This window comes from Strongylocentrotus purpuratus, unplaced genomic scaffold (assembly GCF_000002235.5).
Source record: "Strongylocentrotus purpuratus isolate Spur 01 unplaced genomic scaffold, Spur_5.0 spur5_scaffold_10, whole genome shotgun sequence".
Taxonomy (NCBI): Eukaryota; Metazoa; Echinodermata; class Echinoidea; order Camarodonta; family Strongylocentrotidae; genus Strongylocentrotus; species Strongylocentrotus purpuratus.
Window position 1 is genome coordinate 28,570,379 of NW_022145595.1, and position 27,506 is coordinate 28,597,884.

Consider the following 27,506-nt stretch of genomic DNA (forward strand, 5'->3'; position numbering starts at 1 on the left):
TTTGTACATTTCCGTTCAGAAGGATGTGGGGTATCTTTTTTGATTCATTCTCTTAATATGTCCAAAGTATCTCAATCTTTTTGTGGCAACCCTGTCGATGATGGTTTCTTCCATGTTCAGTTGTGTTGGTATGGGTGTGTTTTTCATCCTGTCAAGTCTGGTCACACCCATGATTCTCCTGTAACATATGCCATCTCAAAAGCCGGTGTGAAGTCTATTTGCATCGACCTTTTTGAATGTTCATGTTTCTGCACCATGTAATAGAATCGACAAAACCAGGACTTTGTACAGTAATTCTAGTTGAGCAGCGTATATTATATCTTTTATAAGATGGGTAGAAGAATCCCTGCAATCTGATTAGTCAATTACCATGTAATTATTTTTACTGGATGCACGCGATATCGGCGATCGATACCACCGATATCCTTTTTTTTAATAATTGTAATTTTTTTTTTTTTTTTTTTTTTTAATGATTTTTTTGTGTGTTTTTTTTTATAATTATAATCTGTTTTAAAAAATAAAAAAAAATCTATAATTTGTTTAATTTTTTTTTTTTTAAAGTTTACACTGACAATTTTTTTTTTTTTTTTTTAATTTCATGATAAGTTAAAAACCATGCATCCGGTAAATCTGTAAAATAACAATTTTTTGTATTTTTGACAATTTTTGGGGTCCCATCTTATAAAACAGATGATGCACAGGTTTAATTTGTGGGTCGGTGGAATTGTGTGCACGCGGTACCTTTGAATTTGGTCTAAAACTCACTCGGCTGGGCCTCGTGGGTTCAGACCATTCAAAGGTACCTTGTGCACACAATCCCAACCGACGCACTCAAACCTGTGCATCATTTGTATATTAATTGCCTTCCCAAATTCGATGCTGTACTTCTTCCGAGCAGACTTCTTGTCTACCATATTGTTCCTCCAAGGTAAATGAACTTTTCTGCATGTTTGAGCTGTTCTCCTCCAATGTTTGAGTAGTTGAGGGTGTTTGCTTATTGCTTGTACTCCTGTTTTGGTAATGTTTATTTTTAGTCCAAAGATTGAGCTGTTCTGATTGGAGGTCTCTATCATTGTCAGCTATAAGGACAATTACGTCAGCAAATCTTAGGTTGTTGAGCAGCTGCCCCTGCACTCTTACGCCAATCATTACACATCTTTAATCAAGTTTCTGCCATTCTTCTAAGAGGAAACCAAAGGTAAAAACAAATGTTCTTCTTTTCCTCATTACTGGTTAAACTTGTACATACTTCGTCAGGGTATGTATAATAATGTTCATAATTTTTTTTACAGGTGCTGCTTTTGTGTACATGACTACTGCAATTTGCTTTGCTGTGATCTGTCATCTGAAATGTATAAAAAAAGTACTGGGTTAACATGATTCCAGCTAAATTTCTGAAAGATGGTGCGAAGGTTTTATATAAGCATTTAAGTTAATTAATGAACCTTTCTATCTTGACGAGTATTTTTCCAGAGGATCTGAAAATAAGCAACAGTGACTTCACTTTTTTAAATGAAAGATAAAACTGATGTTAGCAATTATAGATCTATTCGTGTTTTAAGCGTAGCTTTAAAAATTATAGAAAAATCGGTCTTTGTTCAATTTGAAAAATACTTCAAAGAAAATGATATAATTTATGAATTTCAATCTGGTTTTTGACACGACTATTCGACTGAAACATGTCTAATTCATTTGACTGATTGTTTGAGGACACAAACTTCCCACGGGCGCTTTGTTGGTTTGGTGCTCCTTGATCTGCAAATAGCTTTTGATACAGTTAATCATGGCGTCTCATTGAAAAAGTTACAAATAATGGGTTTTAACAAGGATTAGTTCAGATCTTACTTGTCTATGATCGACACAAGTAGTGGTCATTCATGATATTCGTTCCAAACTAATGTATATAACACGCGATCTTCCTCAGGTAAGCATTTTAGACCCAATTTGATTTACAAGTTATATCAATGATATGTGTATTTGTATAAAAGACTTTAAACTATTATTGTACGCAGTTGACAGCGTACTACTCTATTCCAATCCGAATCCAAAATATCTTGAGGATAAGTTCAGTGAACAGCTGTCTATGTGTTTCGATTGAATGACCGATAATAAGCTTTCTTTACATGCATTTGAGGAGAAACAGAAAGTATTTTGTTTTGTACTAAAAGCAGTTCTAAAAAGTCATTTAAATTCAAAGTGACACTCAATAATCAAGTAATTAAGAGAAAGTAATATGTGAAGTAGTTAGGCATTGAGTTTGCTAGCGCAATTTTATTTTCATCTAATTAGTAGAATCATTTGTAAAAAAAGAGCAAATTCTCGTCTGAAATATGTGCAGAGATATCAAAGTTGTACGGATTTAAACGCAAGACGTATACTCTGTTTTGCTCCTTTTTGATGTTTGTTTGAAAGATAAAGAAGAATAATATATGGAAATATACAGAAAAAATATATTTGAGATATTACATAGTAAAAAAAACGGCAAAATAAGAATGGAAAGAACGAGAGAGGAATATAGAGTGGGACGGAGGAAAGAGTAAAGATACAGGGATCGAGGGGGGGGGGTGTAGGCGTGAAGAAAATGGTCTAGGAACGTAGCTGTACTTTACTATTGTATTACGAGCTTTCGGTTTGTGAGGCCTTCTTCAGGTTCTGAAGTGCAAACACATACAAAAACAAATACATTGTATGAACAAATATACATGGCATACATGGCATACAAACTTAATATCCCTCTATCATAGACCATTTTCTTCACGCCTACATATTATGGAACACCCGTTGTTCTGTCAGAGTTTAGAATTCTCGCACTTTTATATATATATATATATATATATATATCCTGTATTACAAGGATGTAGAGAGAAGGGACGCGGATGGAGAGAAAGAAAGAAATATATGGGGAGGTTAGACAGGTTTATCTTTATAAAAAAAAAATAATAATAATAATTATACCGGATAATTATGTATACTTTCTATTTCACAACTTTAAACCATGTCAAATGTATTATATCATTGAATGTTGAATTGTATTTCTGATTTCTTGTCATAATTACTGTAATTTCTGTTGGAAATGAAAAATTAAACTGAAACTGAAACTGAAACTGAAACAGAGATTGGCAGAGGGAGATGGAGGAAGAGAGGAAAGAACAGTAGAGCGCATGGGCGTCAATCCTTACGTAATACCTATTGTTCAGGGGGATGAATGAATAGATCACCCCCCCCCCCCTGAACAATAGGTATCAATTACAGATTTACGCCCATGGTAGAGAGAGAGAGAGGAGAAATAGAGAAAGAGAGAGAGAGAGAGAAAGAGGTATCTAATTGCGTAGTGATCAGAAACTTCGCTTTCTTCTTCTTTTCCTTCTTCTCCTTCATCATCACCATAATCAATTATTTATCATTATTATGTATTATTATTATCATTATTACTTATTTTCAGATTACTATTTTTCATACTCCACATTCACATTCAATTATCATAAACATTAAACAATAATGAAAACTTATTCTTTCAATAGGTATTAAAAATACATCCAATTATATCAAGCTATGAAAGTAATCAAAGAGTCAAAATAACAAACGGAGACATACATAATCGCATGGTATTTAAACTAAAATTATATACAAAATCTGTCCAGTGGAATTTGAGGGAATCCAGCGCTCCGCCCCCCCCCCCCCCCCCCAGGATTCGTCGAATATTAATTTATAACGTGGCGTCCCATACTTGGGAAATGCTTTGACGTAATCAACTAATAAAGTCATATGTAAACAAACGATATGTCATCATTATTTATAAAGTACTCTCAAAGTTTTAGACACAGACACAGTATAAACACAGCACTGTTGTTATCAGACAGACAAAGACTTGTTATCGCCTAGTGACGTGTCCATTGTGACATTTTATAATACAGTATCACTAATCAAGTTCCGCCATTCTTCTAAGAGGAAACGACAGATAAAAACAAATTTCTTCTTCTTCTTCGTCCTTGCTGGTTAAACTTGTGCGTACGTCGTCATCGTGGGTATAAGAGACTTTTAGATTTGCGTGGACTGATACGTGTGACGTCCATTCAAGGCAGTGCATTAAAATGACGTCGACCGTAGCAATTCACATTGTCTTCGTGCAAATTCGTGCTAAAAGTCCCTAATCATGGACCTACTACGGATGGACATTCGACGTGATTCTTTCTTTGATCCAACGACATCCGCCGTCTTCTCATTATGTGCATCTTAATGAGAACATTCAGCTGTTTTAACAATAACGACTGCGTCATTGATAAAGGAGCAGTTTCCCTCTCTTGGGTTTTGTTTGAAGGGTGTGCTCTGTAAGAGTGTGTCTTAAATTTGAAAAAACATTACCAATGAGGAGCAGCAAAGTGGAAAAGCAGACGATTTTGGTGATATGAAATTTATTATTACTGATTCGCACCAATGACCTTAACAAACAATTAGAAGGCCATGATCTTTATGAGCTATGTGCGTTGTAATTATGGAATATTATGAGGAAATTGGGGAAAACGGGATTTTAAATCACAAACAATCCAAATATAACCTATCTGGTAATACCAACATGTTTTTCAAAAATAAAACATAGTACATGGAACAACAATTTCCGATTATTAACCACAGCTGCACATTGATTTCCAATGATTTAAGCGATTTATTATCTTCTGCGCATTCATATTAACATGTTTAAAATCACTATCTTGATTCTGTCCCGGCTTATGCTACGTTTACACTATGTTCCCGGCGGCCACGGCGGCCCCGTTTGCCCGAAACCTAGTGCGCCGTGAGATTTTGGCAATATTTTTCTCTGTGTTCAAGTTTTGTTAGGTCTTATCAAGTTTTCTCACGGTCGTTCACGGTATCCGTGACGGGCCGTGCGGGGAAACGGGCTGCTGAGTCCCGGAGGCTCCAAGGCGCACTACGGTTAGGCCCCGGTCTACCACGGATGTCAGTACGTTCCCTCGCGGCCCGTCACGTTCTGATGGGGTCCCTCACGTTCTGCCAAGGCTTTCTACGGATGAATCGTGGATGCCGGGCAGCTTTGGAGTACGGTTGTGCCCACGGTATAAAAAGAAGGCCTCCCAAACAATAACGTACAGCGTAGGATGCTGCTGGAGGAAGTCAATGATGAGCTCCTTCTCATCCTCCGTAAAGGTGGTGACGACCCTGGGGGCTGCCCTCCTCCTAGCTGGTGCGTCTTCCTCAGCCTCCCCAGCCTCAGGTTCAGGTTCCAGTTCAGGGACCGGGTCAGCAGCAGCAGCATGCTCTTCTTTATTTGGCAGGAGTGAACGGCGAGGATCTTCAGGCTGTTCCTCCTCCTCTACCACTGGTGGTGGTGGCGGTGGTGGTTCAGGACGGAGGGCCTTCGAACGTCTTGGCTTCTTCGGTGGCATAGTTTGGCCTTCTTTCTTCGTATTGTAGATGCAGTAATGTGTCGTCGATTGCTCAGACTCGAATGAAGCTGCTGTACGTCGCGCCCGTCTTACTACCTCCCGACCGTGTGCGCCGTGTCAGAACGCAACGCGCCGCGCCTGTAAACCGTCAGACGCCGGGATGCGCCGTGATTAAACACGACAAAACGGCTACCATATACCCTGGCCTGCCGTGAGAACCGGGGCAAACCTTGGCAAAACGTGGCTAGATGGGACAAAATGCGCAGCAACCGTGAAGCAACCGTGACAAAACGTGCACTAAACGTGGCAGAACGTAACAAAACTTGAAAAGACCGTAAGATGCCGGGGAATGTGCGGGCTTCCAGTCCCACTACCCCAGGTCGAAAATCCCATAGAAACCAGTAGAGAAAACCAGTACAGATTTCTAACGGTTTCTAGTGGTCAATTCTCTACTGGTTTCAATATGGAAAGTGGCGCTTTTTCCATTAGAAACCAGTAAAAAAAAATCGTACTGGAACCAGCAGAAGACCAGTAGAAGACCATTAGCAAAACCTAATGGCACCATTAGGAGACCAGTAGGAATCCCAACTGGAACCATTAGGAGACCAGTAGGAAACAAGTACAAATCCCCACTGGAACCAGTAGGGGACCAGTAGAAATCGATATAAAAACCATTAGAAGACCAGTAGAAAAGAAGTGCTGGAACCATTAGACAAGTAAAAAAGAAGTCATGGAACCATTAGGAGACCAGTAGGAATCCATACAGAAACCATTAGGATACCAGTAGAAAACCAGTAGAAAACCCCAATGGAACCATTAGGAGACCAGTAGGAATCCCAACTGGAACCATTAGGAGACCAGTAGGAATCCATACAGAAATCATTAGGATACCAGTAGAAAACCAGTAGAAAACCCCAATGGAACCATTAGGAGACCAGTAGGAATCCCAACTGGAACCATTAGGAGACCAGTAGGAATCCATACAGAAACCATTAGGATACCAGTAGAAAACCAGTAGAAAACCCCAATGGAACCATTAGGAGACCAGTAGGAATCCCAACTGGAACCATTAGGAGACCAGTAGGAATCCATACAGAAACCATTAGGACACCAGTAGAAGACCAGTAGAAAACCCTAATGGAACCGTTAGGAGACCAGTAGGAATCCCAACTGGAACCATTAGAAGACCAGTAGGAATCCATACAGAAACCATTAGGATACCAGTAGAAGACCAGTGGAAAACCCTTATGGAACCATTAGGAGACCAGTAGGAATCCCAACTGGAACCATTAGGAGACCAGTAGAAAACAAGTATGAATCCCCAATGGAACCAGTAGGAGACCAGTAGAACACAAGTAGGAATCCTCAATTGAACCACAGCATTGGTTACATTACATGGTTGACATTTTTTTGATCAGTTTAAATTCTACTACATCAATGCACTTCCAACACAGTACTCCTCACAAAATCTGCCAGCCCTTGTTTGTTTTTTTGTACTTTATTAAAAGGGCATGCTGGTCTGCAAAGTAGACAAGCATGTTGACAGGAGCTGGCATGAAGTTTGCTTCCAACACAATTAACTATTTTCTCGAGGTTCAGCCATTTCTCTCGCAAACGTCTGTTAACAAAAGACATCACAATCATGTTGGTTCATCTTTATCATATTTAACACTTCACAGTGTATCCTTTAATTATCTGTTAGAATATCATACATCATATAGTGATTACAATGACATGAACGTTTAAAAGCAAGGTTAACAGCTTAAATGAAAAAGGATTTTTTTTTACACATTTCAACAACAAAAGAAGAAATATTTAAAAAAAACAATGTTAAATTGGCTAATTATTGTCTAGAAATTATGGCCAGTTTTAACAAAGAGAAATCAATCTTGAAAATTTGGAGTAGATGTTTAAAAGAGTAGGTTTGGCAATTTGTAATAGTTATCTTACGGTAGCCATCATGAGTAGAAACAATGAGAAATAGTTTTTGCTGAGAAATTTCGTTTGTAATTTTCCACCATGGAGAATAAGTTCATTTGCACAAATTTAAGTACTTCATCCATGTATATTAAAATAGAGAATAATTCACAAATGATTATGCAAAGCATGATTTTGACCTGTAGATTGCCATAGTACATGTAAAAGATTGATATGAAGTTGCAGCAATTGGAAATGTAATATTGTGTACTACATAATATAAGCCTACTACATTCACAAGCAAAACAAATTCATTTACGGTCTTACTATTTTGACAAGTGCTGTGATATGCTGTTCATCAATTAATGTAACTTGATAGTACAGTGTATTATGACAAATTATGACAAATCGATAAACAAATGAAATATGGTCCATATTTAAGAAGGGTTTGAATTTAAAAATGAAATAGATTTCATAATTACGAAAAATATAAATGGTGCATAATTGTGGAATTGAAAAAGGGGCGTTAATAACGATATTGAAATAGGGTTCATAATTCGGTGAATGAAATGGTATTATTTTGAATATGAAATAGGATTCATTATATTGACGGTTCGTGATTCCAAAAAGGATAAAGGGTTCTATTTGCATTTTCAGAATAATAAACTTTTGGAAGTATATTGAGCCCTATTTAATTTTCTCAATTATGAACCATATTTCATTTTTGGAATTACAAATCCTAGTTCATTTTCAGAATTAGGAATCCTACTTCATTTGTAGAATTATGAACCCTTTAGAATTTATAAAATTATGAACCCTCAGAAAACGACATATAACAGTTCAAAGATTTCCTATCCATATGAATACATGTACTGTACGTAGGTCATTTTCGTATTGTAATCAAATTTAATGAATACGGTAGGTCCTTGTTAAGTGCCTCATTACCAATTATTAAATTCACCTGTTACGAATAAATGTATTTAAATAGTCAGAATACAAATTGAATACATTACGTGTTGCTAGTACTATAGGTAGGACAAACATTATGTCTTGCCCTACCTACCAACACATAATGTTTGCATATCGCATCCTGACTATTGAAATACAATTATTCTTAATAGGTGAAAGAGATAATTTGTTCCACGGCACTTTGATTTGATTTATAATGAAAATGGCCTAATCACATTATGTTACATAGGGCTTACCCTTTACACTTTTTAAAGGGAAATCCAACCTTAACAGACAACTATACTTTTAAAAAATTGCAAATTAAATCTGACAGAAAATAAGGTGGTTATGGATTGTTGAAAGCTGTAATCACTAAACCTAAGGGCATTTTAAATTGGCTGAATCGGTAATGTCACTATGACGAGCTGCTGGACTACTTTCCCATTTATTTCAACGTACACACAAAATGATTTAAATATTTTTTTTCTTCAAAATGTATGATTCACGAGTGGCTTTTCTATGTAGAGGACCTGTAATAATGTGCTATTCATAATATATTTTGATTAGTTCTCAAAGGGAGAAGGCACTTTAAAAAAAAAAGAGAATTTATTATAGTTCATTAACAAATGGGAGAGTTGTCCCATGACTACAGGTGTAATAATAATAATAATAGTGGGTTCTTGTGTAGCGCTCATGTCAGTCAGATTTGACCCTCCTGGCGCTCCCGATTATTACCCTGGCTTTAGCACGGCTGCCATACGGCGCTCTAGCATTTCATTGAGATATGCATGGATTTAGTGATCTCATATTTATATATTATCACAACTCCCTTTATATTGGCCCGATTTATTTCAAACTTTCGCCTTTCTATTTCTCTTATTTTTCAGCTTCCATTTCAATGAACTTATTACAAGGGCTAGGGTTGGATTGTCTTTTAAGGCTCGTTCAGATATGATGCTGGAGTTGACATAAAGTTCTATATGCTTTACATTTCTATATATTATAATACAGAGATCACTGAATATGCGCAGTCCAAAATATACAAAAACATGTAGGTCCTTTGTTACCGTTCACTTTAAACATAAAACAAAACTGCAGCATTTTTGGAATTTTTTGGGCGGTTCACGTGCCATACCTGAATAAAGTCTTAAGTGCTTAAGATTGGAATCGATTTGTATTGCATCTACCTCATTCAATTTTTCTCTATTACCAACTTATATAATTTGCCACAGGTTTTAGGAATTGACATTGTGATATGAAGGGGGTGGGGTCGAGTATGAGACTGATCTACTACATAAGCATTATGAAACAGGTCTACTTCATAAATAGTAATAACAAATTTATGCAAATACAGAGATCTTTTACCCAAAGTGTTAATATGTATGTTTGTAAACCCTGGAATTCATTAAAATGGCAAGTGACATGAATGGGCATCTCAGTTCTACATCTAAGCTATTCAGGTTCGTGGCTATAACTCACTCCCCCCCCCCCCCCACCCATCTCTCTCTCTCTCTCTCTCTCTCGATATCTCTATAATGAAGGGAAAAGTAACCTCTGTGTGTGTAGACCTCATTTTGGAAATATTCCTCTTCAGCTTGGACTCATGGTTTAGATTTTGGGTGGAATCTCCTGTATAATGCAAGTGCTGCTTGATCCAGGGTACATACCGGTACACGCAAAGAATTCTAATGCATGAATATAGAGCAAAAAGAAAGGAAAACAAGTTAAGAAAAAAACTTTTATCCATTTTAAAACTAGAATGTAAACAATGAATTAAATAATGAATTCTGTCAGAAAAGTGCAGTTTCAAAGATTTATCAGAAATAAAATAATCTCTCATTGCTCACAAACATAATATAAAACATACCTTTGCATTTTAAACATTTGTTGTCAATGCAAACGTGAATCAGGATTTTTTTGCAAATAATTATCAATAAAATTCTAGTTTGCTGATGAGAGTAGAATCAAAGCTCTATTGCTAAGGAGGGAAAAGAACACTGTTTGAAACTCACAAAAATATGGTCGGTTATTGCAATACACCTGCAGGTTTTAGTGATCTAAAATTAATTGAATTTTATATATTTGAAACTTAGGAAAAATAAGCATTTCGAATCAGTGTCATGATCAGGGAAAAATTAAAAATATATGTACAGAAATAATACAAGTACATCTACACAATTACCGATAATGGCTTCAACTGTGTCACGAGGCTGCTGAATGCTGATCCAGGAGGTTGAGAGAAAGTAGCATTTTCTGCATGGTCTCACGTCAATATAGGCCTACTGTGTCCACAATATGCTTTGAATCCACTGTTTGGCAAAAGATGTCAAAAGATGCCTACAATTAATAAGAACAAAAATAAAGTTAAAACAAATTGAACGGTTGATGCATGTGCAACACACATACATGTAGGCCTACTACAAACTTCTTTGTACAGCCTGCGGGGGAGGAATTTTGTTTACCATTTACGGGTCTAGCTGTTTATTTCCAGCTGAGGGCTTCTGTTTATATTGTGCGAAACTGCGAACACACCATAAAGTGATTAAAGCCCCCTTCCCCGCTTGTCTTGAAATTAGGGTGCGTTGCAGAAACAGAGTACCGCCTTAACGCACTCTTTCGGGATAAGCGCGGGGGGGGGGGGGGGGACGGCGGCTTGTCTGATTATCAAGATATTTATGATTGGAATTCAAAATTTCAAAAAACGTTTTCCCCAATGGTTTTATAACACTACAGTCTATTGGGGAAAATGAGTATGGTAAAACCGGTCACTCAAAAGTCAAAGATTTTTACTTTTTGAGGCACTTTATCAAGTTCATGATCATTCTGAAGCGCAATTTTGTTAGGGCTTCAATATTAAACCATATCACTGACACTGATAATACGTAGGGTCATGCATCATAGATTTAACATTGTTAAACGATGCCTTTAAAGCCATGTGTAGGTGAATGCACAAACTTGCATCAAGATCTAACATAAAAATACATGGATGGGACAATACAATACATTTCTCATCTTTGCGGCAGGCGTTGAAAGCACTCCTAGTAGACACGATCATACATTAATTACTACGTTTCAAAACAGAAAACAGTTACTGCACATATTGCAAATAAATTAGGTAAATCTAAGACTTACCCATATTGAAGAATAGCAGGGAAAAACAAAGTAATAACAAGATTTCGTCTCTCTGCTCTGGCTCCTGTAGCTGTTGAGGATAGGAATGGCTGTCTTGCTGTCTTGTGTGTGTGCATAAGGCATGGCCTAGCCTGGCTGGGTACACGCACACACTGCATGCATTGATTACATGTGCACACACACACAGTGCTAGTGTAGCCCAGAGAGATGCCAGCTGTGCATGTAGCCGTTTAAAAAAGGCGGCAGTCGCATTTTGGGGTTTTGGGGCTTGTATAGTCTTGATCAATATTGCAGACCTTACAGGGCATATGTCAAGATGTTGCACAATCTGTAAAATAAAACTATTAATATAATGACTAATGACATTTTAGAGTTTTTCATCCCTGTTTTGGGGTTTTTAAATAAATATAGTCAGACTGATTTAGAGGCGGCGCTAGATCTTACTGATTTCTATTTGTTTAAACTGGTTTTCAAATCCATTGACATGGGCTCGATCTGCTGGTTTGTAAAGGTTTCTAATGGTAATTAACTTAAGATTTTTACACCCATGTTCGAACCATTAGAATCTACTGGTTTCTATCAGATTCTAGTGGTCTTCAAAACCATTAGGCTCTACTGGTTTTGTAAAGGTGTCTAATGGTTTGACTTAAGATTTGTGCATCCATGTTCAAACCATTAGATCTTACTGGTTTTTATTGGTTTCTACTGGTCTTCAAACCATTACAGTCTACTGGCTTGTTAAGGTTTCTAAATGGTTTGACTTAGGGTTTTTACACCCATGTTAAAACCATTATATTCTTCTGGTTTCTATCGGATTCTAGTGGTCTTCAAAACCATTAGGCTCTACTGGTTTTGTAAAGGTGTCTAATGGTTTGACTTAGGATTTTTACACCCATGTTAAACCATTAGATTCTTCTGGTTTCTATCGGATTCTAGTGGTCTTCAAAACCATTAGGCTCTACTGGTTTGTTAAGGTTTCTAATGGTTTGACTTAGGATTTTTACTCCCATGTTAAAACCATTAGATTCTTCTGGTTTCTATCGGATTCTAGTGGTCTTCAAAACCATTAGGCTCTACTGGTTTTGTAAAGGTGTCTGATGGTTTGACTTAGGATTTTTACTCCCATGTTAAAACCATTAGATTCTTCTGGTTTCTATCGGATTCTAGTGGTCTTCAAAACCATTAGGCTCTACTGGTTTGTTAAGGTTTCTAATGGTTTGACTTAGGATTTTTACTCCCATGTTAAAACCATTAGATTCTTCTGGTTTCTATCGGATTCTAGTGGTCTTCAAAACCATTAGGCTCTACTGGTTTTGTAAAGGTGTCTGATGGTTTGACTTAGGATTTTTACTCCCATGTTAAAACCATTAGATTCTTCTGGTTTCTATCGGATTCTAGTGGTCTTCAAAACCATTAAGCTCTACTGGTTTGTTAAGGTTTCTAATGGTTTGACTTAGGATTTTTACTCCCATGTTAAAACCATTAGATTCTTCTGGTTTCTATCGGATTCTAGTGGTCTTCAAAACCATTAGGCTCTACTGGTTTTGTAAAGGTGTCTGATGGTTTGACTTATAGATTTGTGCATCCATGTTCAAACCATTAGATCTTACTGGTTTCTATTGGTTTCTTCTGGTCTTCAAACCATTAGGCTCTACTGGTTTGTTAAGGTTTCTAATGGTTTGACTTAGGATTTTTACACCCATGTTAAAACCATTAGATCCTACTGGATTCTATCGGATTCTAGTGGTCTTCAAAACCATTAGGCTCTACTGGTTTGTTAAGGTTTCTAATGGTTTGACTTAGGATTTTTACTCCCATGTTAAAACCATTAGATTCTTCTGGTTTCTATCGGATTCTAGTGGTCTTCAAAACCATTAGGCTCTACTGGTTTTGTAAAGGTGTCTGATGGTTTGACTTATAGATTTGTGCATCCATGTTCAAACCATTAGATCTTACTGGTTTCTATTGGTTTCTTCTGGTCTTCAAACCATTAGGCTCTACTGGTTTGTTAAGGTTTCTAATGGTTTGACTTAGGATTTTACACCCATGTTAAAACCATTAGATCCTACTGGATTCTATCGGATTCTAGTGGTCTTCAAAACCATTAGGCTCTACTGGTTTGTAAAGGTGTCTAATGGTTTGACTTAAGATTTGTGCATCCATGTTCAAACCATTAGATCTTACTGGTTTCTACTGGTCTTTAAACCATGACAGTCTACTGGTTTGTAAAGGTTTATACTGGTTTTACTTCACAGTTCCTCCTGATCACCATTAGAATCTAATGGTTTCTTGAAAACCAGTAAAACCATTAGAATGTCTCTACTGGTTTCTACTGGTTTCTAAAGGAATTTCGACCTGGGACGGACCATCTCCAAGTTTTGTTACGGCCTATTAAGGACTGTCACGTTGTGTTCCGTTCACCCCGTTTTACTACGGCCTTCTAGGTTTCTCATCCGCACCGTGACTGCCGTGGCAAATATATTGACAGTTAAAAAATATGACACGGTATCCACGGCAATCACGGCCTGTCACGTTCGCCCATACGGGCCCCCTCGTTGTGTCACGTCAATCCCGTTTCGTCCACGTTGGACCGAAACGGGGTTGCCGTGGCGACCGGGAACATAGTGTAAACGTAGCATTATTGGTGGCAGACCTCAAGAGATCAAAGTGAAGAAACATGTACGGAATGTTATTAAAACGACATTGACGGAGACAATCACAATGAATTCTTTAACAAAACGACGAACGTCCATTCGAATTAGGTCAATGGTATAATAATGTGCATTCTTTTTTACAGGTGCTTTTTGTATTGTTTTTTGTGTGTACATGACTACTGCAGTGTCTCTCCTGCCTTACTCTTTGGTAAATTTACGAAAGAAAAGGTGTGAGTGAGCACTAAACATATATATTTAAAACAAAAGGGGGGTAGTGAGTTACTCAACACCCCTCCCCCCCCCCCCCCCTTTGAGCAGAAAAAAGAAAGAAAAAGGTACATTTTTGTGGTTACCATATTTTTGTCAAACTTTTGTGGGGCCATTTTTGCCAGGGGTGGTCCTGTCGGGCACCCCCCTGCCTTTTACCTACTTATTCTGAAATCGAACTTAGGCTGTGTTTTGATACCATGTACCTTCATATCAAATTTTATTAACATTCATCTAACATTACTAAAGTTATTGAACGGAAACCAGATTTGTGACGGACGGACGGCAGCGTTTATATCCATCCATCCATCCAAAAGATATTTGATATAACGCCTTTTCCTTATCGTTATCGTTATCGTTATCCTTTCCGACTTCGTCGGCGAGGGGATAATTCAAGGAATCAGAAGAGAGATTCGAATGACATTGATATAGCCTTAATACAGAATACTTTTCTCTTCTGTGCCAGGTTCATACTTTTTAATTTTGTATATACTTATGTTTTCGTACCTTTTAGAAATTCAACATATTCATCATTATATTCCTCTTCTTCCTCCTCCTTCTCCTCCTCTTTCTTTTTCTCCGTCTTTTTTTTTCTTCCTTTTTTTCCTCATCTTCTTCTTCTTCTTTTTTTATCTTCCTATGCTTCTTGTACTTATTATTTATATCATTATTATTTAAATTTCATTATTATTACTATCATCATTATTATCTTTAATAAGTTTTTTCTTAACTTTCTGTAGATAATACGACTTTAACTTAATAATTTTGTAGGGGACCCCACTGGAAATAAGCTCTGACAAGAGCTTTCGTGTGTTATCCTGTTCAAGCTGACTTAATTCGATCTGTTATTCTTTTATATTGTTGTATGTTGGAGACTTGGTGAATAAAATCAATCAATCAATCATCATCTAGTACGGAATTTAGGCGTTGGCCTTTGATTCCCGGTCACTGTATACGTCTGGCATTGCATTGTCACATGAAAAAGATAGTACATGTCTTTAGTGTGCTTACGGGAGGAGTCGGGGAAGGTCACTTTGCTTGTTCCACCTTATAATCCTTTTGAAAAATTCAGTTGTTTTTCGTTTGCTCTATATTTGCAGGCAGGTTGCTTTTGGCTTTTCACACTTATCCAATGTTCGAGCCTACAAGGATATAACTTTGGCTTTGAGAAAAGTCCAGTACAAGTGAGCTATCGTATAGACATTAAAGTATTCTACCATTTAAATCAATTTTTAATGATGTACCGGCAGGAACCATATCATGCAAATCCATGGAAACTTCTTTTTTTTCTATTTGTTTTAATATAGCTTGATTAAAATCCATCATGATTGATCTGCTTGGAGCTGGAGAGTCTGGCTTTGGTCAGATTAATGCCCTGACCATTACAGCAACCCTTGGAGTGGTAACTGCTACGCTGGCCCTCTGGACCATCGTGAGGCCAAAGCGATTTCCTCCTGGTCCAAGAGGCCTGCCTATCGTTGGCAGCATCTACAGTAAGTCAAATGTAGATCCTAATTTACCAGGCACCCACTTCTAGTGATATTCCAACAAAATCGCAGGAAAATACACAGAGTGGATCGAGAGCCATTCAGCTGCACAAACTTCAACATTAATGCGCCAAATGTGGTTCTCAAATTGCAAAAGATCCCTATTCTTGGAGGGGGTAGGAGAAAGAAATTTTACGTCATATTACTCCAGGAAGTGCCTGAAAATGCGTCTAATGTGGTTCTAAAATTGCAAATGCTTCCTATTCTGGGAGGGGGTCATAACCCCCTGCCATACCCACCCCCGCTTGGTCGCTCCGCTCCCTCGCCGCTAAAGCCTCCCTCTGTCGCTTCATCGTATTATATATATTTCCACCCATGCCATTTTGTGCCCCCCCCCCGTAAGAAATTCCTGGATCCGTCACTGATGCCCATACCACCTGAGCTTCGGGGGCTCTGCCCCTTGACCCTACTTTGAAAAACGTGCAGCGGTGCTTTCATGTAAGAGTGGGTTGATGCGTTTTTTTTTTTTTTGTCACCCCATTTCCATTTCACAAGAAAGTATTCAAAAACAGTTTGGTACTAGATTTTCATATTGCCATTGAACTTCAGATCTACATCTAGACTAAGTTTTGTGCTTTCTTATTTTGGCTGTTACTGTCATTGTTTGAGGTTTTATACAGCTTCTCCTCTTGATATCTCATCTTGATACATTTTAATGTTAGTTAACTCTTTCATGTTTGTTATGCTCCTTTGGTTTTCAGGTATGAATGATTCTCCTGAGGTTGTATTTGGGGAATGGGCCAAGAAGTACGGTGATGTCTTTGGCTTCAAGGCGGGGCAGAGATGGATGGTAGTTCTCAACCGTCAAGCATTGATCAAGGAAGCCGTCCTCAAACAGAGCGTGGACTTTGCTGGTCGTCCAGATTTCTACTCTAGTAAGTGGATAGGGTTTAGTAATCAAATATCAACATAATAATTTATGCTATGACTATATAGAATAAGGGTTGTTTAAGTTGTCAACATAATATTTTATGCCGTGACAGGGATAATAGTTGTTGGATATCAACATACTATTTTTAACTATGACTGAGGTAATAATGTCGGAGCCCCAGACAGTTACAGAATTGCTATATGATATCAAGTAATACTTTATGCTATGACTGGGATAATTATAATAATAAACATAATATTTTATGATTTGACTGATGTAATGATAAGGGACCACCAGGACGGAGTGCTGTATGTATAATATCAACATTATTCTAATGCTATGACTGAGGTAGTAATCCAAGCCCCATCCAAGTCGGCTACCTTTCTAGCTTTTCCTGCCTTCTCTCCTTCGCTTCTTCAACTTTACTCAATTATAACAATGTTGCTCTGCGTTTGTTGCATAATCATGTTTTTTTTAATAGTTATATATGTTTAGATACTGAAATTATCTTTGCAACATCAGATAGCAGATGAAAGAGCAGAGAGGTTATATGCAGCAAAGATATGCAGATTCGGAGAAAGACAAAGCAATATGTGGGAGAGAGAAAGTTAGAGAGGAGGAATTGACATTTGAGGTGTTGGGGCATGCAGTCACCATAGTATTGCATGCTTAAAATTGAAAAAACTTTATTAAGAAAATAATCCTTGTATTTTATTTTTTTCTTTGGGCCAGCAATATATTAATGCTAATCAAATTTGGTTGACCTAAAGGGCATCATAAATGCCGGCCACTGTCGATCTTTACAGTAGGGGTTAAAATGAATGTATTGAAAAAGGATGTACGCTAACATATTTAAGTAGGTGTATATTCTTGCTGATATTGTGTTTTCATGTATTTCAATTTTCAGTGGAAATCTTTACGGAAGGATTCAAGGATATTGCTTTTAGCCCTTACAGTGAGACCTGGAAACTTCATCGCAAGTTGGCTCACTCAGCTCTCAGGTAAAACTTAGCTAAAACACAGACAGGCCTGCTTTAGCGACGACCTGTGTGGAGAAAGAATACCTGTTTATATTAATAATAATAATAATGATAGTGATAATAGTATGTCTTGTTTACCAAAAGTAGGTTCATCAGTATTAATACCGTTCTCCCTGAGGACCCTGTAAGCATTTCTCTATGTATCTCATTCTAATTCAATCCCTCTGCGCCTCAGAAAAGTTTATTAGATCGATGACGCATAACAAATGCTGTATTACTATTATTACTATTAGTATTAATCATATTATTACCACGGCTTTTTAAGGCCACATGTAGCTTCTCATTGAAATACGTAATTACAGAACCTGAACATAAAGACCACCTGCCCTTAAAAACCACCTTGCTTGTCTCCCATTAGCGGTCTTTGTATACAGTGTACATACGGAGTGTCATCATGATCATTGTCATGTAATCAGCTTCAACTGTGTATTGGAGGGTGAACAGGTATAATACAGTCAGACCTGCTCAAACGACCACCTGTGTAGAAAGACTACCTGCCTTTAATAATAGTGATAATAATAATATGTCTCATTTACCCAAGGTAACTCCATCAGTATTAGTAATATTCTCCCTGAGTTAAATGGGGGTCAATTGGTCCAATTGAAACCAATAGAAACCAACAGATCTATGTATCTCATGCATATTCATTATTACTTTACACGTGTCACAGAAAAATACATTTATCATGATTTGTAAGTAAATTGTGACAATGCATATCAATTTTGTGATTTCTATTTTCCTTCGGCAATTATTGACCAATAGATTATTAAGTTTTCTGATCATTGTTACAATTACATTCACGTTTTAGCAATAGATATATTGATTATATGATTACTAACCAGTACTAACAATATGTATGTTAATAATTATATATTTGTGTACGAGACTTTGTCAGTTCAAAAGTTAATCTTAAATTCACTTCAAATGATCCTTGTGATGGAGTTAATGCGATTGAGATTAGAATATACCCTATTGGTTGACAGTTGTGTTTATGGACAAAGATGGGGTGGTGGGTTTTATGAAACAGTGCAGGCTGCAGTCAAATCCTGTCCAAAAATTTGAGTGTTGAATATTGATTTTTTTTTTTCCTTTCAGAAACAGAAACAGTTACCCTTATGATAAAGTTTGTACCTATGGAATATATTACGGGCCCATTTTATCAGTGAAACGGAGCATTCTAAGTTTAAAGTCCAATTTTTTAAATTTGTTTATGATAGTCGTCCAAAGATCAAGTGGTTCAAAAGGGGTTAAAGTCCATTTTTAAAAGTTTGATGGATCAAAGTCCTAGATCGCTTTTACATATAGATATTTCATTCATGTATTTGTAATTTTAGGGGGAGGGGGTGGTGGAGGTATCAGCAAGTCAACTGGTTACTCAGAGGGCGTCTGTCTATAAAAGTGACTAGAGAAATAAGTTTGATTTTATTTTGTTTTGATTTCGTTAGACTGAATTAAGTTTACTTTGGACTTTCTTAATGATAATCATAATAAACCTGGATTTATTTAGCACTTTTTTTTTTACTTTGTCAACGTGCTTTCTTATTTGTTTTCCGATTATTCTCAAACTTTCACTGAATTGTTTCTCTAAGTGTTCTGCTTCTATGAAAACCAATTTAAATATACTATGAAAACCAATTTGATACGTATTAAAAAAAGATGTTAGTCAGTGTCTGACAGGGAAGTCTAGAAACTTAACGGGTTCCACGCATAATTTGAATACTAGGACACTGCTAACGTTAAATGTCACAGATATGAAATACGTGACACATTCATAATTGCTGCAAAGTTCTACAGAAGTCGACGTTAGCTGCAGAAGGGACATAGTACCTTTAACAGATATTATTACCCCGGTCATCAGATTCGTTCGCACACATGCAGTGTGCACTATCTCCACTCCTTTTGGGATTATTCCTAACACGACCTTTTCATTTCCAGTCAAGGGCTCAATTAAATCACTCGACTACGACACCTCCTTCCTTTCTTCCTTACTCCCACAGGCATTTTGCAACGGGCAAGCCTCTTCAGGGCCTCATCTCCAGCGTCTACCCCAAGGTTGAGAAGAAGTTGGCCATGACGGCGGGACAACCTATAGACCCCAAGTTTCTCGTCAATCTGATCATGTACAACGTTCTCGCACAGATGTGCTTTGGACGAAGGTGAGTTCTTTCAAACGGTTTTGATACTCGTGGGTAGGTTTTTATTTAGTAGTTTTTTAGTCAAAAGGCAAATCTTAATATCAGCTTGTTATGAAGCATACAAATCAGCAGTACAGATGGATTTGAATTGGAAGAAACTTTAAATAGACGGTAAGAAAATTGAGTTATTTAAATTTAAATTTAATAATATTTATGCGACTGTGATGCAGGACAACTCTCTATTCTTTTTTATGCCTCCGCAACGAAGTAGCAGGAGCCATTGTGTTTTCGGGTTGTCCGTCCGTCCCGTCCTCGTGATCGCGTTATCTCAAGAACCGATTGATGGATTCCCGCCCAACATGGGTCATCATCATGTATGTATGTATCTTGCAGAGCCGATGGACTGATTAGTTTTTGGGGTCACGAGGTCAAAGATCAAAGGTCATGGGGCTCATTACGAATGCAAAAATAGCTTGTAATCACGATATCATTCTGCGAACATTTGAATATTTAGATACTTTTTTGGTTTGTAAAATCGCTGTATGGCGGGAACATCATTTTGGACTGCACACAGTCGAAGATCAATCTAGTTTTGCTTTGTTGATGTTGTAATGCCCATTAAAATACAATACATGTAGTATCATTAAAAACACTAGTCTTTTAAAAGAAAATATGAAACTAGATGACTGCCATGATAATATTGGGATGCTTTTTGTTCATTCCCGTTTCACAGAGACATGAGTTCTCTACAGGTTGTGTAATACACGGTGTTCTAGCGACGATTGCTCTGCAGTCAATACCGTACATTATATACCTCTCTTTAAAAATCTAGCCATCTGATTAGTCAAAATTGGAATCGTGATTATGCCTATAGCCACGCCCGTAAAAAACCTATCAATGCCAGTAACGGTCAATAATTCATGAGGAAGATGCCCGGTGCATCCGGGTAACGGTCAATAGTTCATGAGAAAGATGCACGTTTGCTGAGATCCCCATTGGTTAACGTGTAAAAAGTTTCTTTGTGCGAGCGAGGATACCATACAGTTGTGTGTACGATTTGTAATGCTAGGCAGAATTATAGCGGGAAATAATGCGAGGACGTGTAGAAAAATTAGTGTGTGGTGTGTTGTGAATGGAAATTGGAAAGCGTGTTCACTGATCACACAACATAACTCTACATTTCTTTTAGCTACGAGGAATTAAGCAAGGTTGCACTGACAATAAAATACATGATAAACTGTATTCCCTTTTCGTTATTTTATTGAGGTATAAATAAAGCAGACTATACACTTGCAAGTGAAGTCAGGCATATAAATGACTCGATCAGAATAAGATTGACATGAATGAGAATCGAGGATATTGTACGGAGATAAATGATCGTGTACTGAATGAGAATGGACTAAATGCAGAGAATACATAAAGCTAACGACAGAGAGGAAATGAAGTCGTAAGTCCAATGAACATGATGACTGGTGATAAACGAAGGAAGGGGCTCACGCAATGAAGATGCGGAGGCTTGAAGGCGGAAACGCGTCTTCGAAGTCGTGGCTGAAGAGGGGGAAGAATGCAAGGTCGACGCGGACGCTCGTGATGATGATGATGAAGCTCTCAGACGAGAAGAGAAGAGAAGATTTGGCGCTCGATGACGAAGCAGTAAATCGCTAGATGTCGGAGGCCAAAGGGGAATGATGAAAACAAAGTTGGTGCCGATACAGTACAGTGAGTCGCTCGATGAGTCGGATGAGCCGAACTTTGATGTAAATGTTCATCAGAGCTGCGGTGACTCGAACTCGTTGACGAACTATTCAGGCGAGCTAGAGTGAATCGAGCTCGTGTAGGATGATCTATCGGAGCGAAGTGACTACCTGGCAGCTTCCAGTGGAGAATCAAGCGCTGGTTCGGTCCTGATTAATACGTTCCACTGGAAGACTGCCATCCCGCTGGAGACTGCAGTGACTATGGCTGACGTGCCATGCAAGAGGTGTATATGAGGCACGGAAGAATCTCGAGTGTGGAGAGGAGATCAAGGAGACGTGGCGTGTGAATCAACTGAAGATGGATGCAGGAGTGAAGAAAACCTCGTAGTGTTGAAAATAGAAACTTTTAGATTCACACGAAGACAATGGGGATTGCTACGATCGACGTCCTTTTAATGCACTGCCTTGAATGGACGTCATACGTATCAGTCCACGCAAATCTAAAAGTCCCTATTATGAGGGGTGAACGATGCGCGGAACCCAGATGCACGTGGTCCGAAAAAATAAATGTAAATATAAATGAGTAGCGTATTGGAAATAATACCGGAAACATGAATGAACAATAAAAGTGCGAATAAATGAGACGCTACAGACGCAATGGATACGCTGAGCGAGACGCGCAATGCTCTTAGAGGATAAATTTTCATTAGACTCTTTTGAATAATTAACTACTTTGACCGTCATATATTTGTTTTTTCTTCAAAGTCTCTTGGGGTGGGGCCCGGCGGGCCTGGCCCCACCCCCCTCCCCCTGGCAAAAAGGTGTCCCCCTCCCGACTCCCGCTTATTCACGGGCTTGCTGAATCGCCGCTAAATATTTCCTCAAAAATTGAACAACAAACAAAAACAAGTTCTCCCCCCCCCCCCCCCGCTTATTCACCGGTTGGCTGAGTCGCCGCAAAATATTTTCTCACGGATTGGGCCCCCCCTCTTGCCGCCAGCTGGATCCGCCCCTGTTGCAGTATATTATACAAATAACGCACGGCCCAGAGTGCAATAGCGGTGAATGCAGTACGCGCGAGGTTTCTTTAGATTGGTGCCGCTCTGTGCAACGAGCCGCTTGCGGCGAGTTGACAGTGCGAACCATCTGAAGAAACCGAGCATTTACTGCATTTACGTTTTGCACAACAGGGTCAAGTGCGTTATTTGTTTTATAAAATAGCGACACAAATAGCAACAAACGAAACTTTAGATCTAATAAGTTAGAGTCTACGAGAGTTCGATCTAGATCTAGATCTAGATCTAGAGTTATGTTGGTTCTACTTCTAGACTAAGACCTTGCAGGCTTACCAAAAAGTCAATGGGATTCATTGCCTTGATTAAAAATAAAATCCATACAGTGGGTCTAGAGACGAGTCTACATCAGACAGCTGAAATTCCAGGCTTCATTATAAAATCCAAAAGTCAAAACAGGCCTAAATCCAAGGCAAAAGTAAAATAAAAATTTGCTTTTTAATAATACCCCGCTGGCGCTGGCCGCTCTGATCTAGCTAGCTAGAGCTAAGCTACGCGTACGTTGCGCTGGGGATCATGGTGGAGCGTACAGTATTAGCTACGCGTAGCCTACAATAATTGCAATGCACTCGAGGGAGCGCGTACTACACGTACGCGCGCGCACTGGATCTCCATGGTCACGCGTACGCACCGTGCAATATAACTTTTTACTGCGCTTTTTCTGCACTCATTTCTGCAAAATCGTGCTTGCATCAATTTTTTTTCAATGTCATGTGACGCGTATTGACCAATCACGATGCTTAAAATACTAGAGCCATTTTATAAAAAACAGATATTGGCTGCTTATTTTTTTTTTTTGGGGGGGGGGTGGTAGTAACTATAGCTCCTCGGTAATCTTCAGACTGCACTATGTCCTGAGACGAAGTCGAGTGGCACAGCTCATTTTCAAGATTACCCTTACCCAAATCCCAAACCTAAAGTAATCTACTTTAAAATTCAGTTGCAATGTGAACCTGTGCAAGTATCTTCCAAGAAATAACGCCTGGTTATATCATTATTGGATTGCAGTTATGAGTTGGAAGACCCGAATGTTGTGCAGTGGATGGACGTAAACGAGGACCTCAATGAACAGTTTGGATTAGGTCTAGCAGCAGACTTCTTCTCTTGGGCCAAGTATGTTCCCACCGGTGGTCCACGAATGATCAAGAAAACCATGGAAACGATGTTTGGCTTCCTGTATTTGCAGATGGAGGAAACAAGAGAACATTATGATCCGGGTGAGAGACTTATATATCACAGTATAATGCAGTGGTGGGTAGGGGTTGGCCAGGCGCGGACCCATGGGGGGTGGTCCGACGGGCCCGGCCCCCTCATGCAAAATAACAGGTAAACAAAAACATGGTAACGTTAATATTTTACCTTTAAACAAAATTGAAAATGCCCCCCTCCCCCGGCCAAAAAAAAGTTTTCTTGTTGTTCTGCTCAAGGGGGAGGGGGGGGGGGGTTGAGGAAAAAAAAGGAGTGCCGTTGAGGCAAAAACAAAAACTGTGCTCCTTACCCCCCCCCCCCCCCCCCCCCCCCAATAAGCGAAATATTGGTCGGCGCAATTTTCACATTTCCGGGGTCAAAAAAGAAGGAAAAAAAGACCAGCTCCCCCTCCCCCGGTTTCCCCCTCCCTCCCCTCCCTCCCCACCTCCCCCCCCCCTCCCCCCACTGAGCGAAATATCGGTCGGCGCGATTTTCAAATCCCCCCCCCCCAGTGGAAAATCCTCGAACGCCACTGGGGTTGGCAGGGGGAGGTGCCAAGGGGTGGCTTGGATCTGCTGCTCCCTTGAGAACTCAAAAATTTCCAATATTTGGGCAGCTGTCATCTGATAAATGACATTTTCACTGTAAAGAACACGACACCAATTTTTCAATTTTTGATAGCTCACTTCAATTGCTCACAAACTTTTAAAATTGTATATTTTGCAAAGAGACTCAACCCCCCCCCCCCTCCCTCCCACTTCAGGCGTTAGTTGTGCCTACATCACTTTTAATCATAGTATAACTTTTCTTTTGTTCATCTTGATGCAGATAATGTACCATATCGTCACCTTCTTAAAATAATGGCCTAAGTCACATTTTGAAAAAATTTATATTTTTGCCCAATTCATCTCTTCATGAGGCTATCCACATTTGTTAAATGACATTTGTGCAGAATTAAACATTTTCATGCTGCTCATACCCTGTTGGTATAATGGCCTAAGTCAAGCGTGTGACTAAGGCCGTTTTACCTTTTGACCTATGTCCCCCCATGTTTTTGACCTCCTTTATCATGAAGCTCAAGTATTGCACTGTGTCCCGTTGCTCGTGTCACACAACTTTATCATATTTTGTATAATACGAGAGCAAGTCTTCAAGTATTCCCCCCTCATACGTCCCCCCTGTCCGCGCAAGCGCGGAACGTTGCGCCTCAGCGCCACTTTCTATTTTACTCCATTGTGTCCCCCCCCCCATGTTTTTAAAAAGGATTGACGCCCCTGCATGACATTTTGGTATTTGATTGGCTGCGAGCAAATCTGTCATACAAATTTAGCATTTGTTACTGACAAGAAGTTTTTATGAAACAGGGCCCAGTTTAAACTTAGTCCACCTTTATAAACATAACTGAGTCATTACAGCTAAATGTGTTGCATTTTCTATTCCTCTTCATAGAGAACATCAATAATTTCTACAGTCTACTTCTCAAAGCTCAAGAAGACGCAAGGAAAGAAGGAGAGAATGTGGACAAACTGACCGATACTCACATCTTCCAGACGATCGCTGATATCTTTGGAGGTACATGTATGATTAATGTATTAGCCTGTGAACTAAAGGTACCAGTCGGTGCTCCTGTATTAATTCTAAAGGGCATAGGAGGGGGCTAATCGAACCCCCCCCCCCCCCCTCATGGACGTGCGTGTAATGTATTTGAAAATAGATTAGAAATGAGAAATTAGTTCAACAATCACTAGCGTTGGGTGTGAATACATCACAATACACTAGCCACATTGCCAATTTGAGATTCGCATAGATGTAGTGATATTATATTTCAAACATTTTATTAGGTGGTCTGTCGTAGACAGATCACCTATTGATTTTGTCAGAATTTTCTTTCTTTTATTTTATTTCTCCCCCTTTTTTTTTCCGAGGATAACTCACGATCAGTTGTGTTAATTTCTTTCAATTTTGGCACAGTCATACGTCATTGTCGTGAGAAGTGACAGGAACATTTTCAAGGTCATCAATTTTTCATGACGTCATCCAGGCGCCATTTTGTGAAATCACATTATCCATCATATCTTCATGACGCGTCATCAAAGGTCATTCATATTCATATCACATAACCTTCAGGTCAAGGGTCAACAGGTCATGTCATCGAAGGTCAAATAAAGGTCATGACGCGCGCAAACGCGCGCATCAAAATTTAAAATTGCTCAAAATCACTAAACTATTAAACGAGAGTACGAATCAGGTCATTTCAAGCATTTCAAAATTTTCCAGCCGTACGTGTCCCCGCGTGCGTTGTGCGCGCTCACAGCGCGCGGAAAAGGTCAAATTCAAAATGTTTACATGATTTAGATTCCTCTTAACGTAATTGACAATTTACATTAATTTCAGTCACTCTTGACCTTTCATAAGGCCTTGAGCTCGCGTCAAAGTTCAAAATCCGCGCGTGCTGCTATGGGCAATATAATGCAAATTTGATCAAAAACATGCCATTTTAAAAATCGAAATAGCTATTCAGATAGTCCGTCGACCCCCAATTTTTATATCATGGTTGGAGAAAGCATGAGTTGGAGATATGATTTCATACCACCCTGACTCGTACAAAGTGAAACAAAGTCATCATATTGACATCTAAACTAAAAAAAATGTATTTTGTTGATGACGTCATTTTTGTCTTTGTTTAATTGAGATTATCTCGCTTATCGGTGATTGATTTTTTCCCAGATTTTGAAATGATGTAGCTGAGATAATTTTCTACAAGAAATATTTTATTTATTTTTCATTTGGATGACGTCATCATAGTGAAATATTCGATTAAAGGCGACAATGCATAATTTGTCATATTTGCGTGTTATGTCTATGGGAGGTCACTTTTTCAAAACATGAATCTGCATGAGAATGTGTTTTGACCAGTATCTCGGTTGTTATTTAACAGTTTTCTCCCAAATTTTAGAATGTTGTCGCTGAGACTATATGTTATCTAAATCATTCCTCATTTTTCCGATAAGATGTCAGAATCACGCTCATGATCATGGTCATCAACATTATCATAATGATGATAATCATCCTCATCAACATCATAATCATCATTATCATCGTCATCATCATCACCATTGTCATCACCATCATCATCATGACCATTATCAACATGATGATCATCATTTCCTCATTTTTTTTTTATCAGATGTCAGGATCATGCTCATGCTTATCATCATCATTAACATTATCGTTTTTATCATCATATAACATTATCGTTATCATCATCTTCATCACCTTTACTATCATGACCATCGTCATGGTCATCATGATCATCATTGTTTACATGTCTTCTCCCATTCTCAAATCTATCATAAGTGAAGACAGACCACCTAATTCGTCCCCTTGACAAAATAAATTTCTAGTTAGGTGATACGTACGTAGACGTATCACCTTTTGATTTCGTCAAGATTTTTATTATTTATTAGGTGATACGTACGTAGACGTATCACCTTTTGATTTCGTCAAGATTTTTATTATTATTTATTTATTTATTTATTTATTATTATTCTTCCTCGAATTTGTTCGCAGGATATCTCAAGACTGAACAAAGCCATTGTTATGAATCTTTCAATGATGATAGATCTTAGTCTAAC

General features: G+C 38.4%; 1 protein-coding gene and 1 long non-coding RNA gene across 3 annotated transcripts in view; one reads left to right on the plus strand and one right to left on the minus strand.

Annotated features, from left to right (window-relative positions):
- Nucleotides 1-1,109: 1,109 nt before the first annotated feature.
- The window catches only part of LOC584807 (steroid 17-alpha-hydroxylase/17,20 lyase), a 38,522-nt gene continuing 12,125 nt past the window's right edge, over nucleotides 1,110-27,506 (plus strand). Inside the window, exons 1-7 of one of the 2 annotated variants that reach the window (XM_030979997.1) lie at nucleotides 1,110-1,198; nucleotides 15,628-15,813; nucleotides 16,569-16,742; nucleotides 17,646-17,739; nucleotides 19,776-19,934; nucleotides 23,692-23,900; nucleotides 25,321-25,443. In XM_030979997.1, the coding sequence (XP_030835857.1) occupies nucleotides 15,645-15,813; nucleotides 16,569-16,742; nucleotides 17,646-17,739; nucleotides 19,776-19,934; nucleotides 23,692-23,900; nucleotides 25,321-25,443 (928 nt within the window). In that variant the 5' untranslated portion in view covers nucleotides 1,110-1,198; nucleotides 15,628-15,644. Of the gene's footprint in view, nucleotides 1,199-15,424; nucleotides 15,505-15,627; nucleotides 15,814-16,568; nucleotides 16,743-17,645; nucleotides 17,740-19,775; nucleotides 19,935-23,691; nucleotides 23,901-25,320; nucleotides 25,444-27,506 lie in introns of those variants that run through there. The other variant, XM_030979998.1, reaches the window with a different exon arrangement.
- On the minus strand, nucleotides 9,791-11,523 carry LOC115921791. The gene is made up of 3 exons (XR_004063116.1): nucleotides 11,400-11,523; nucleotides 10,450-10,604; nucleotides 9,791-9,952 (listed from the first exon to the last, which is right to left on the minus strand). It is a non-coding gene; the product is annotated as an uncharacterized LOC115921791 (long non-coding RNA).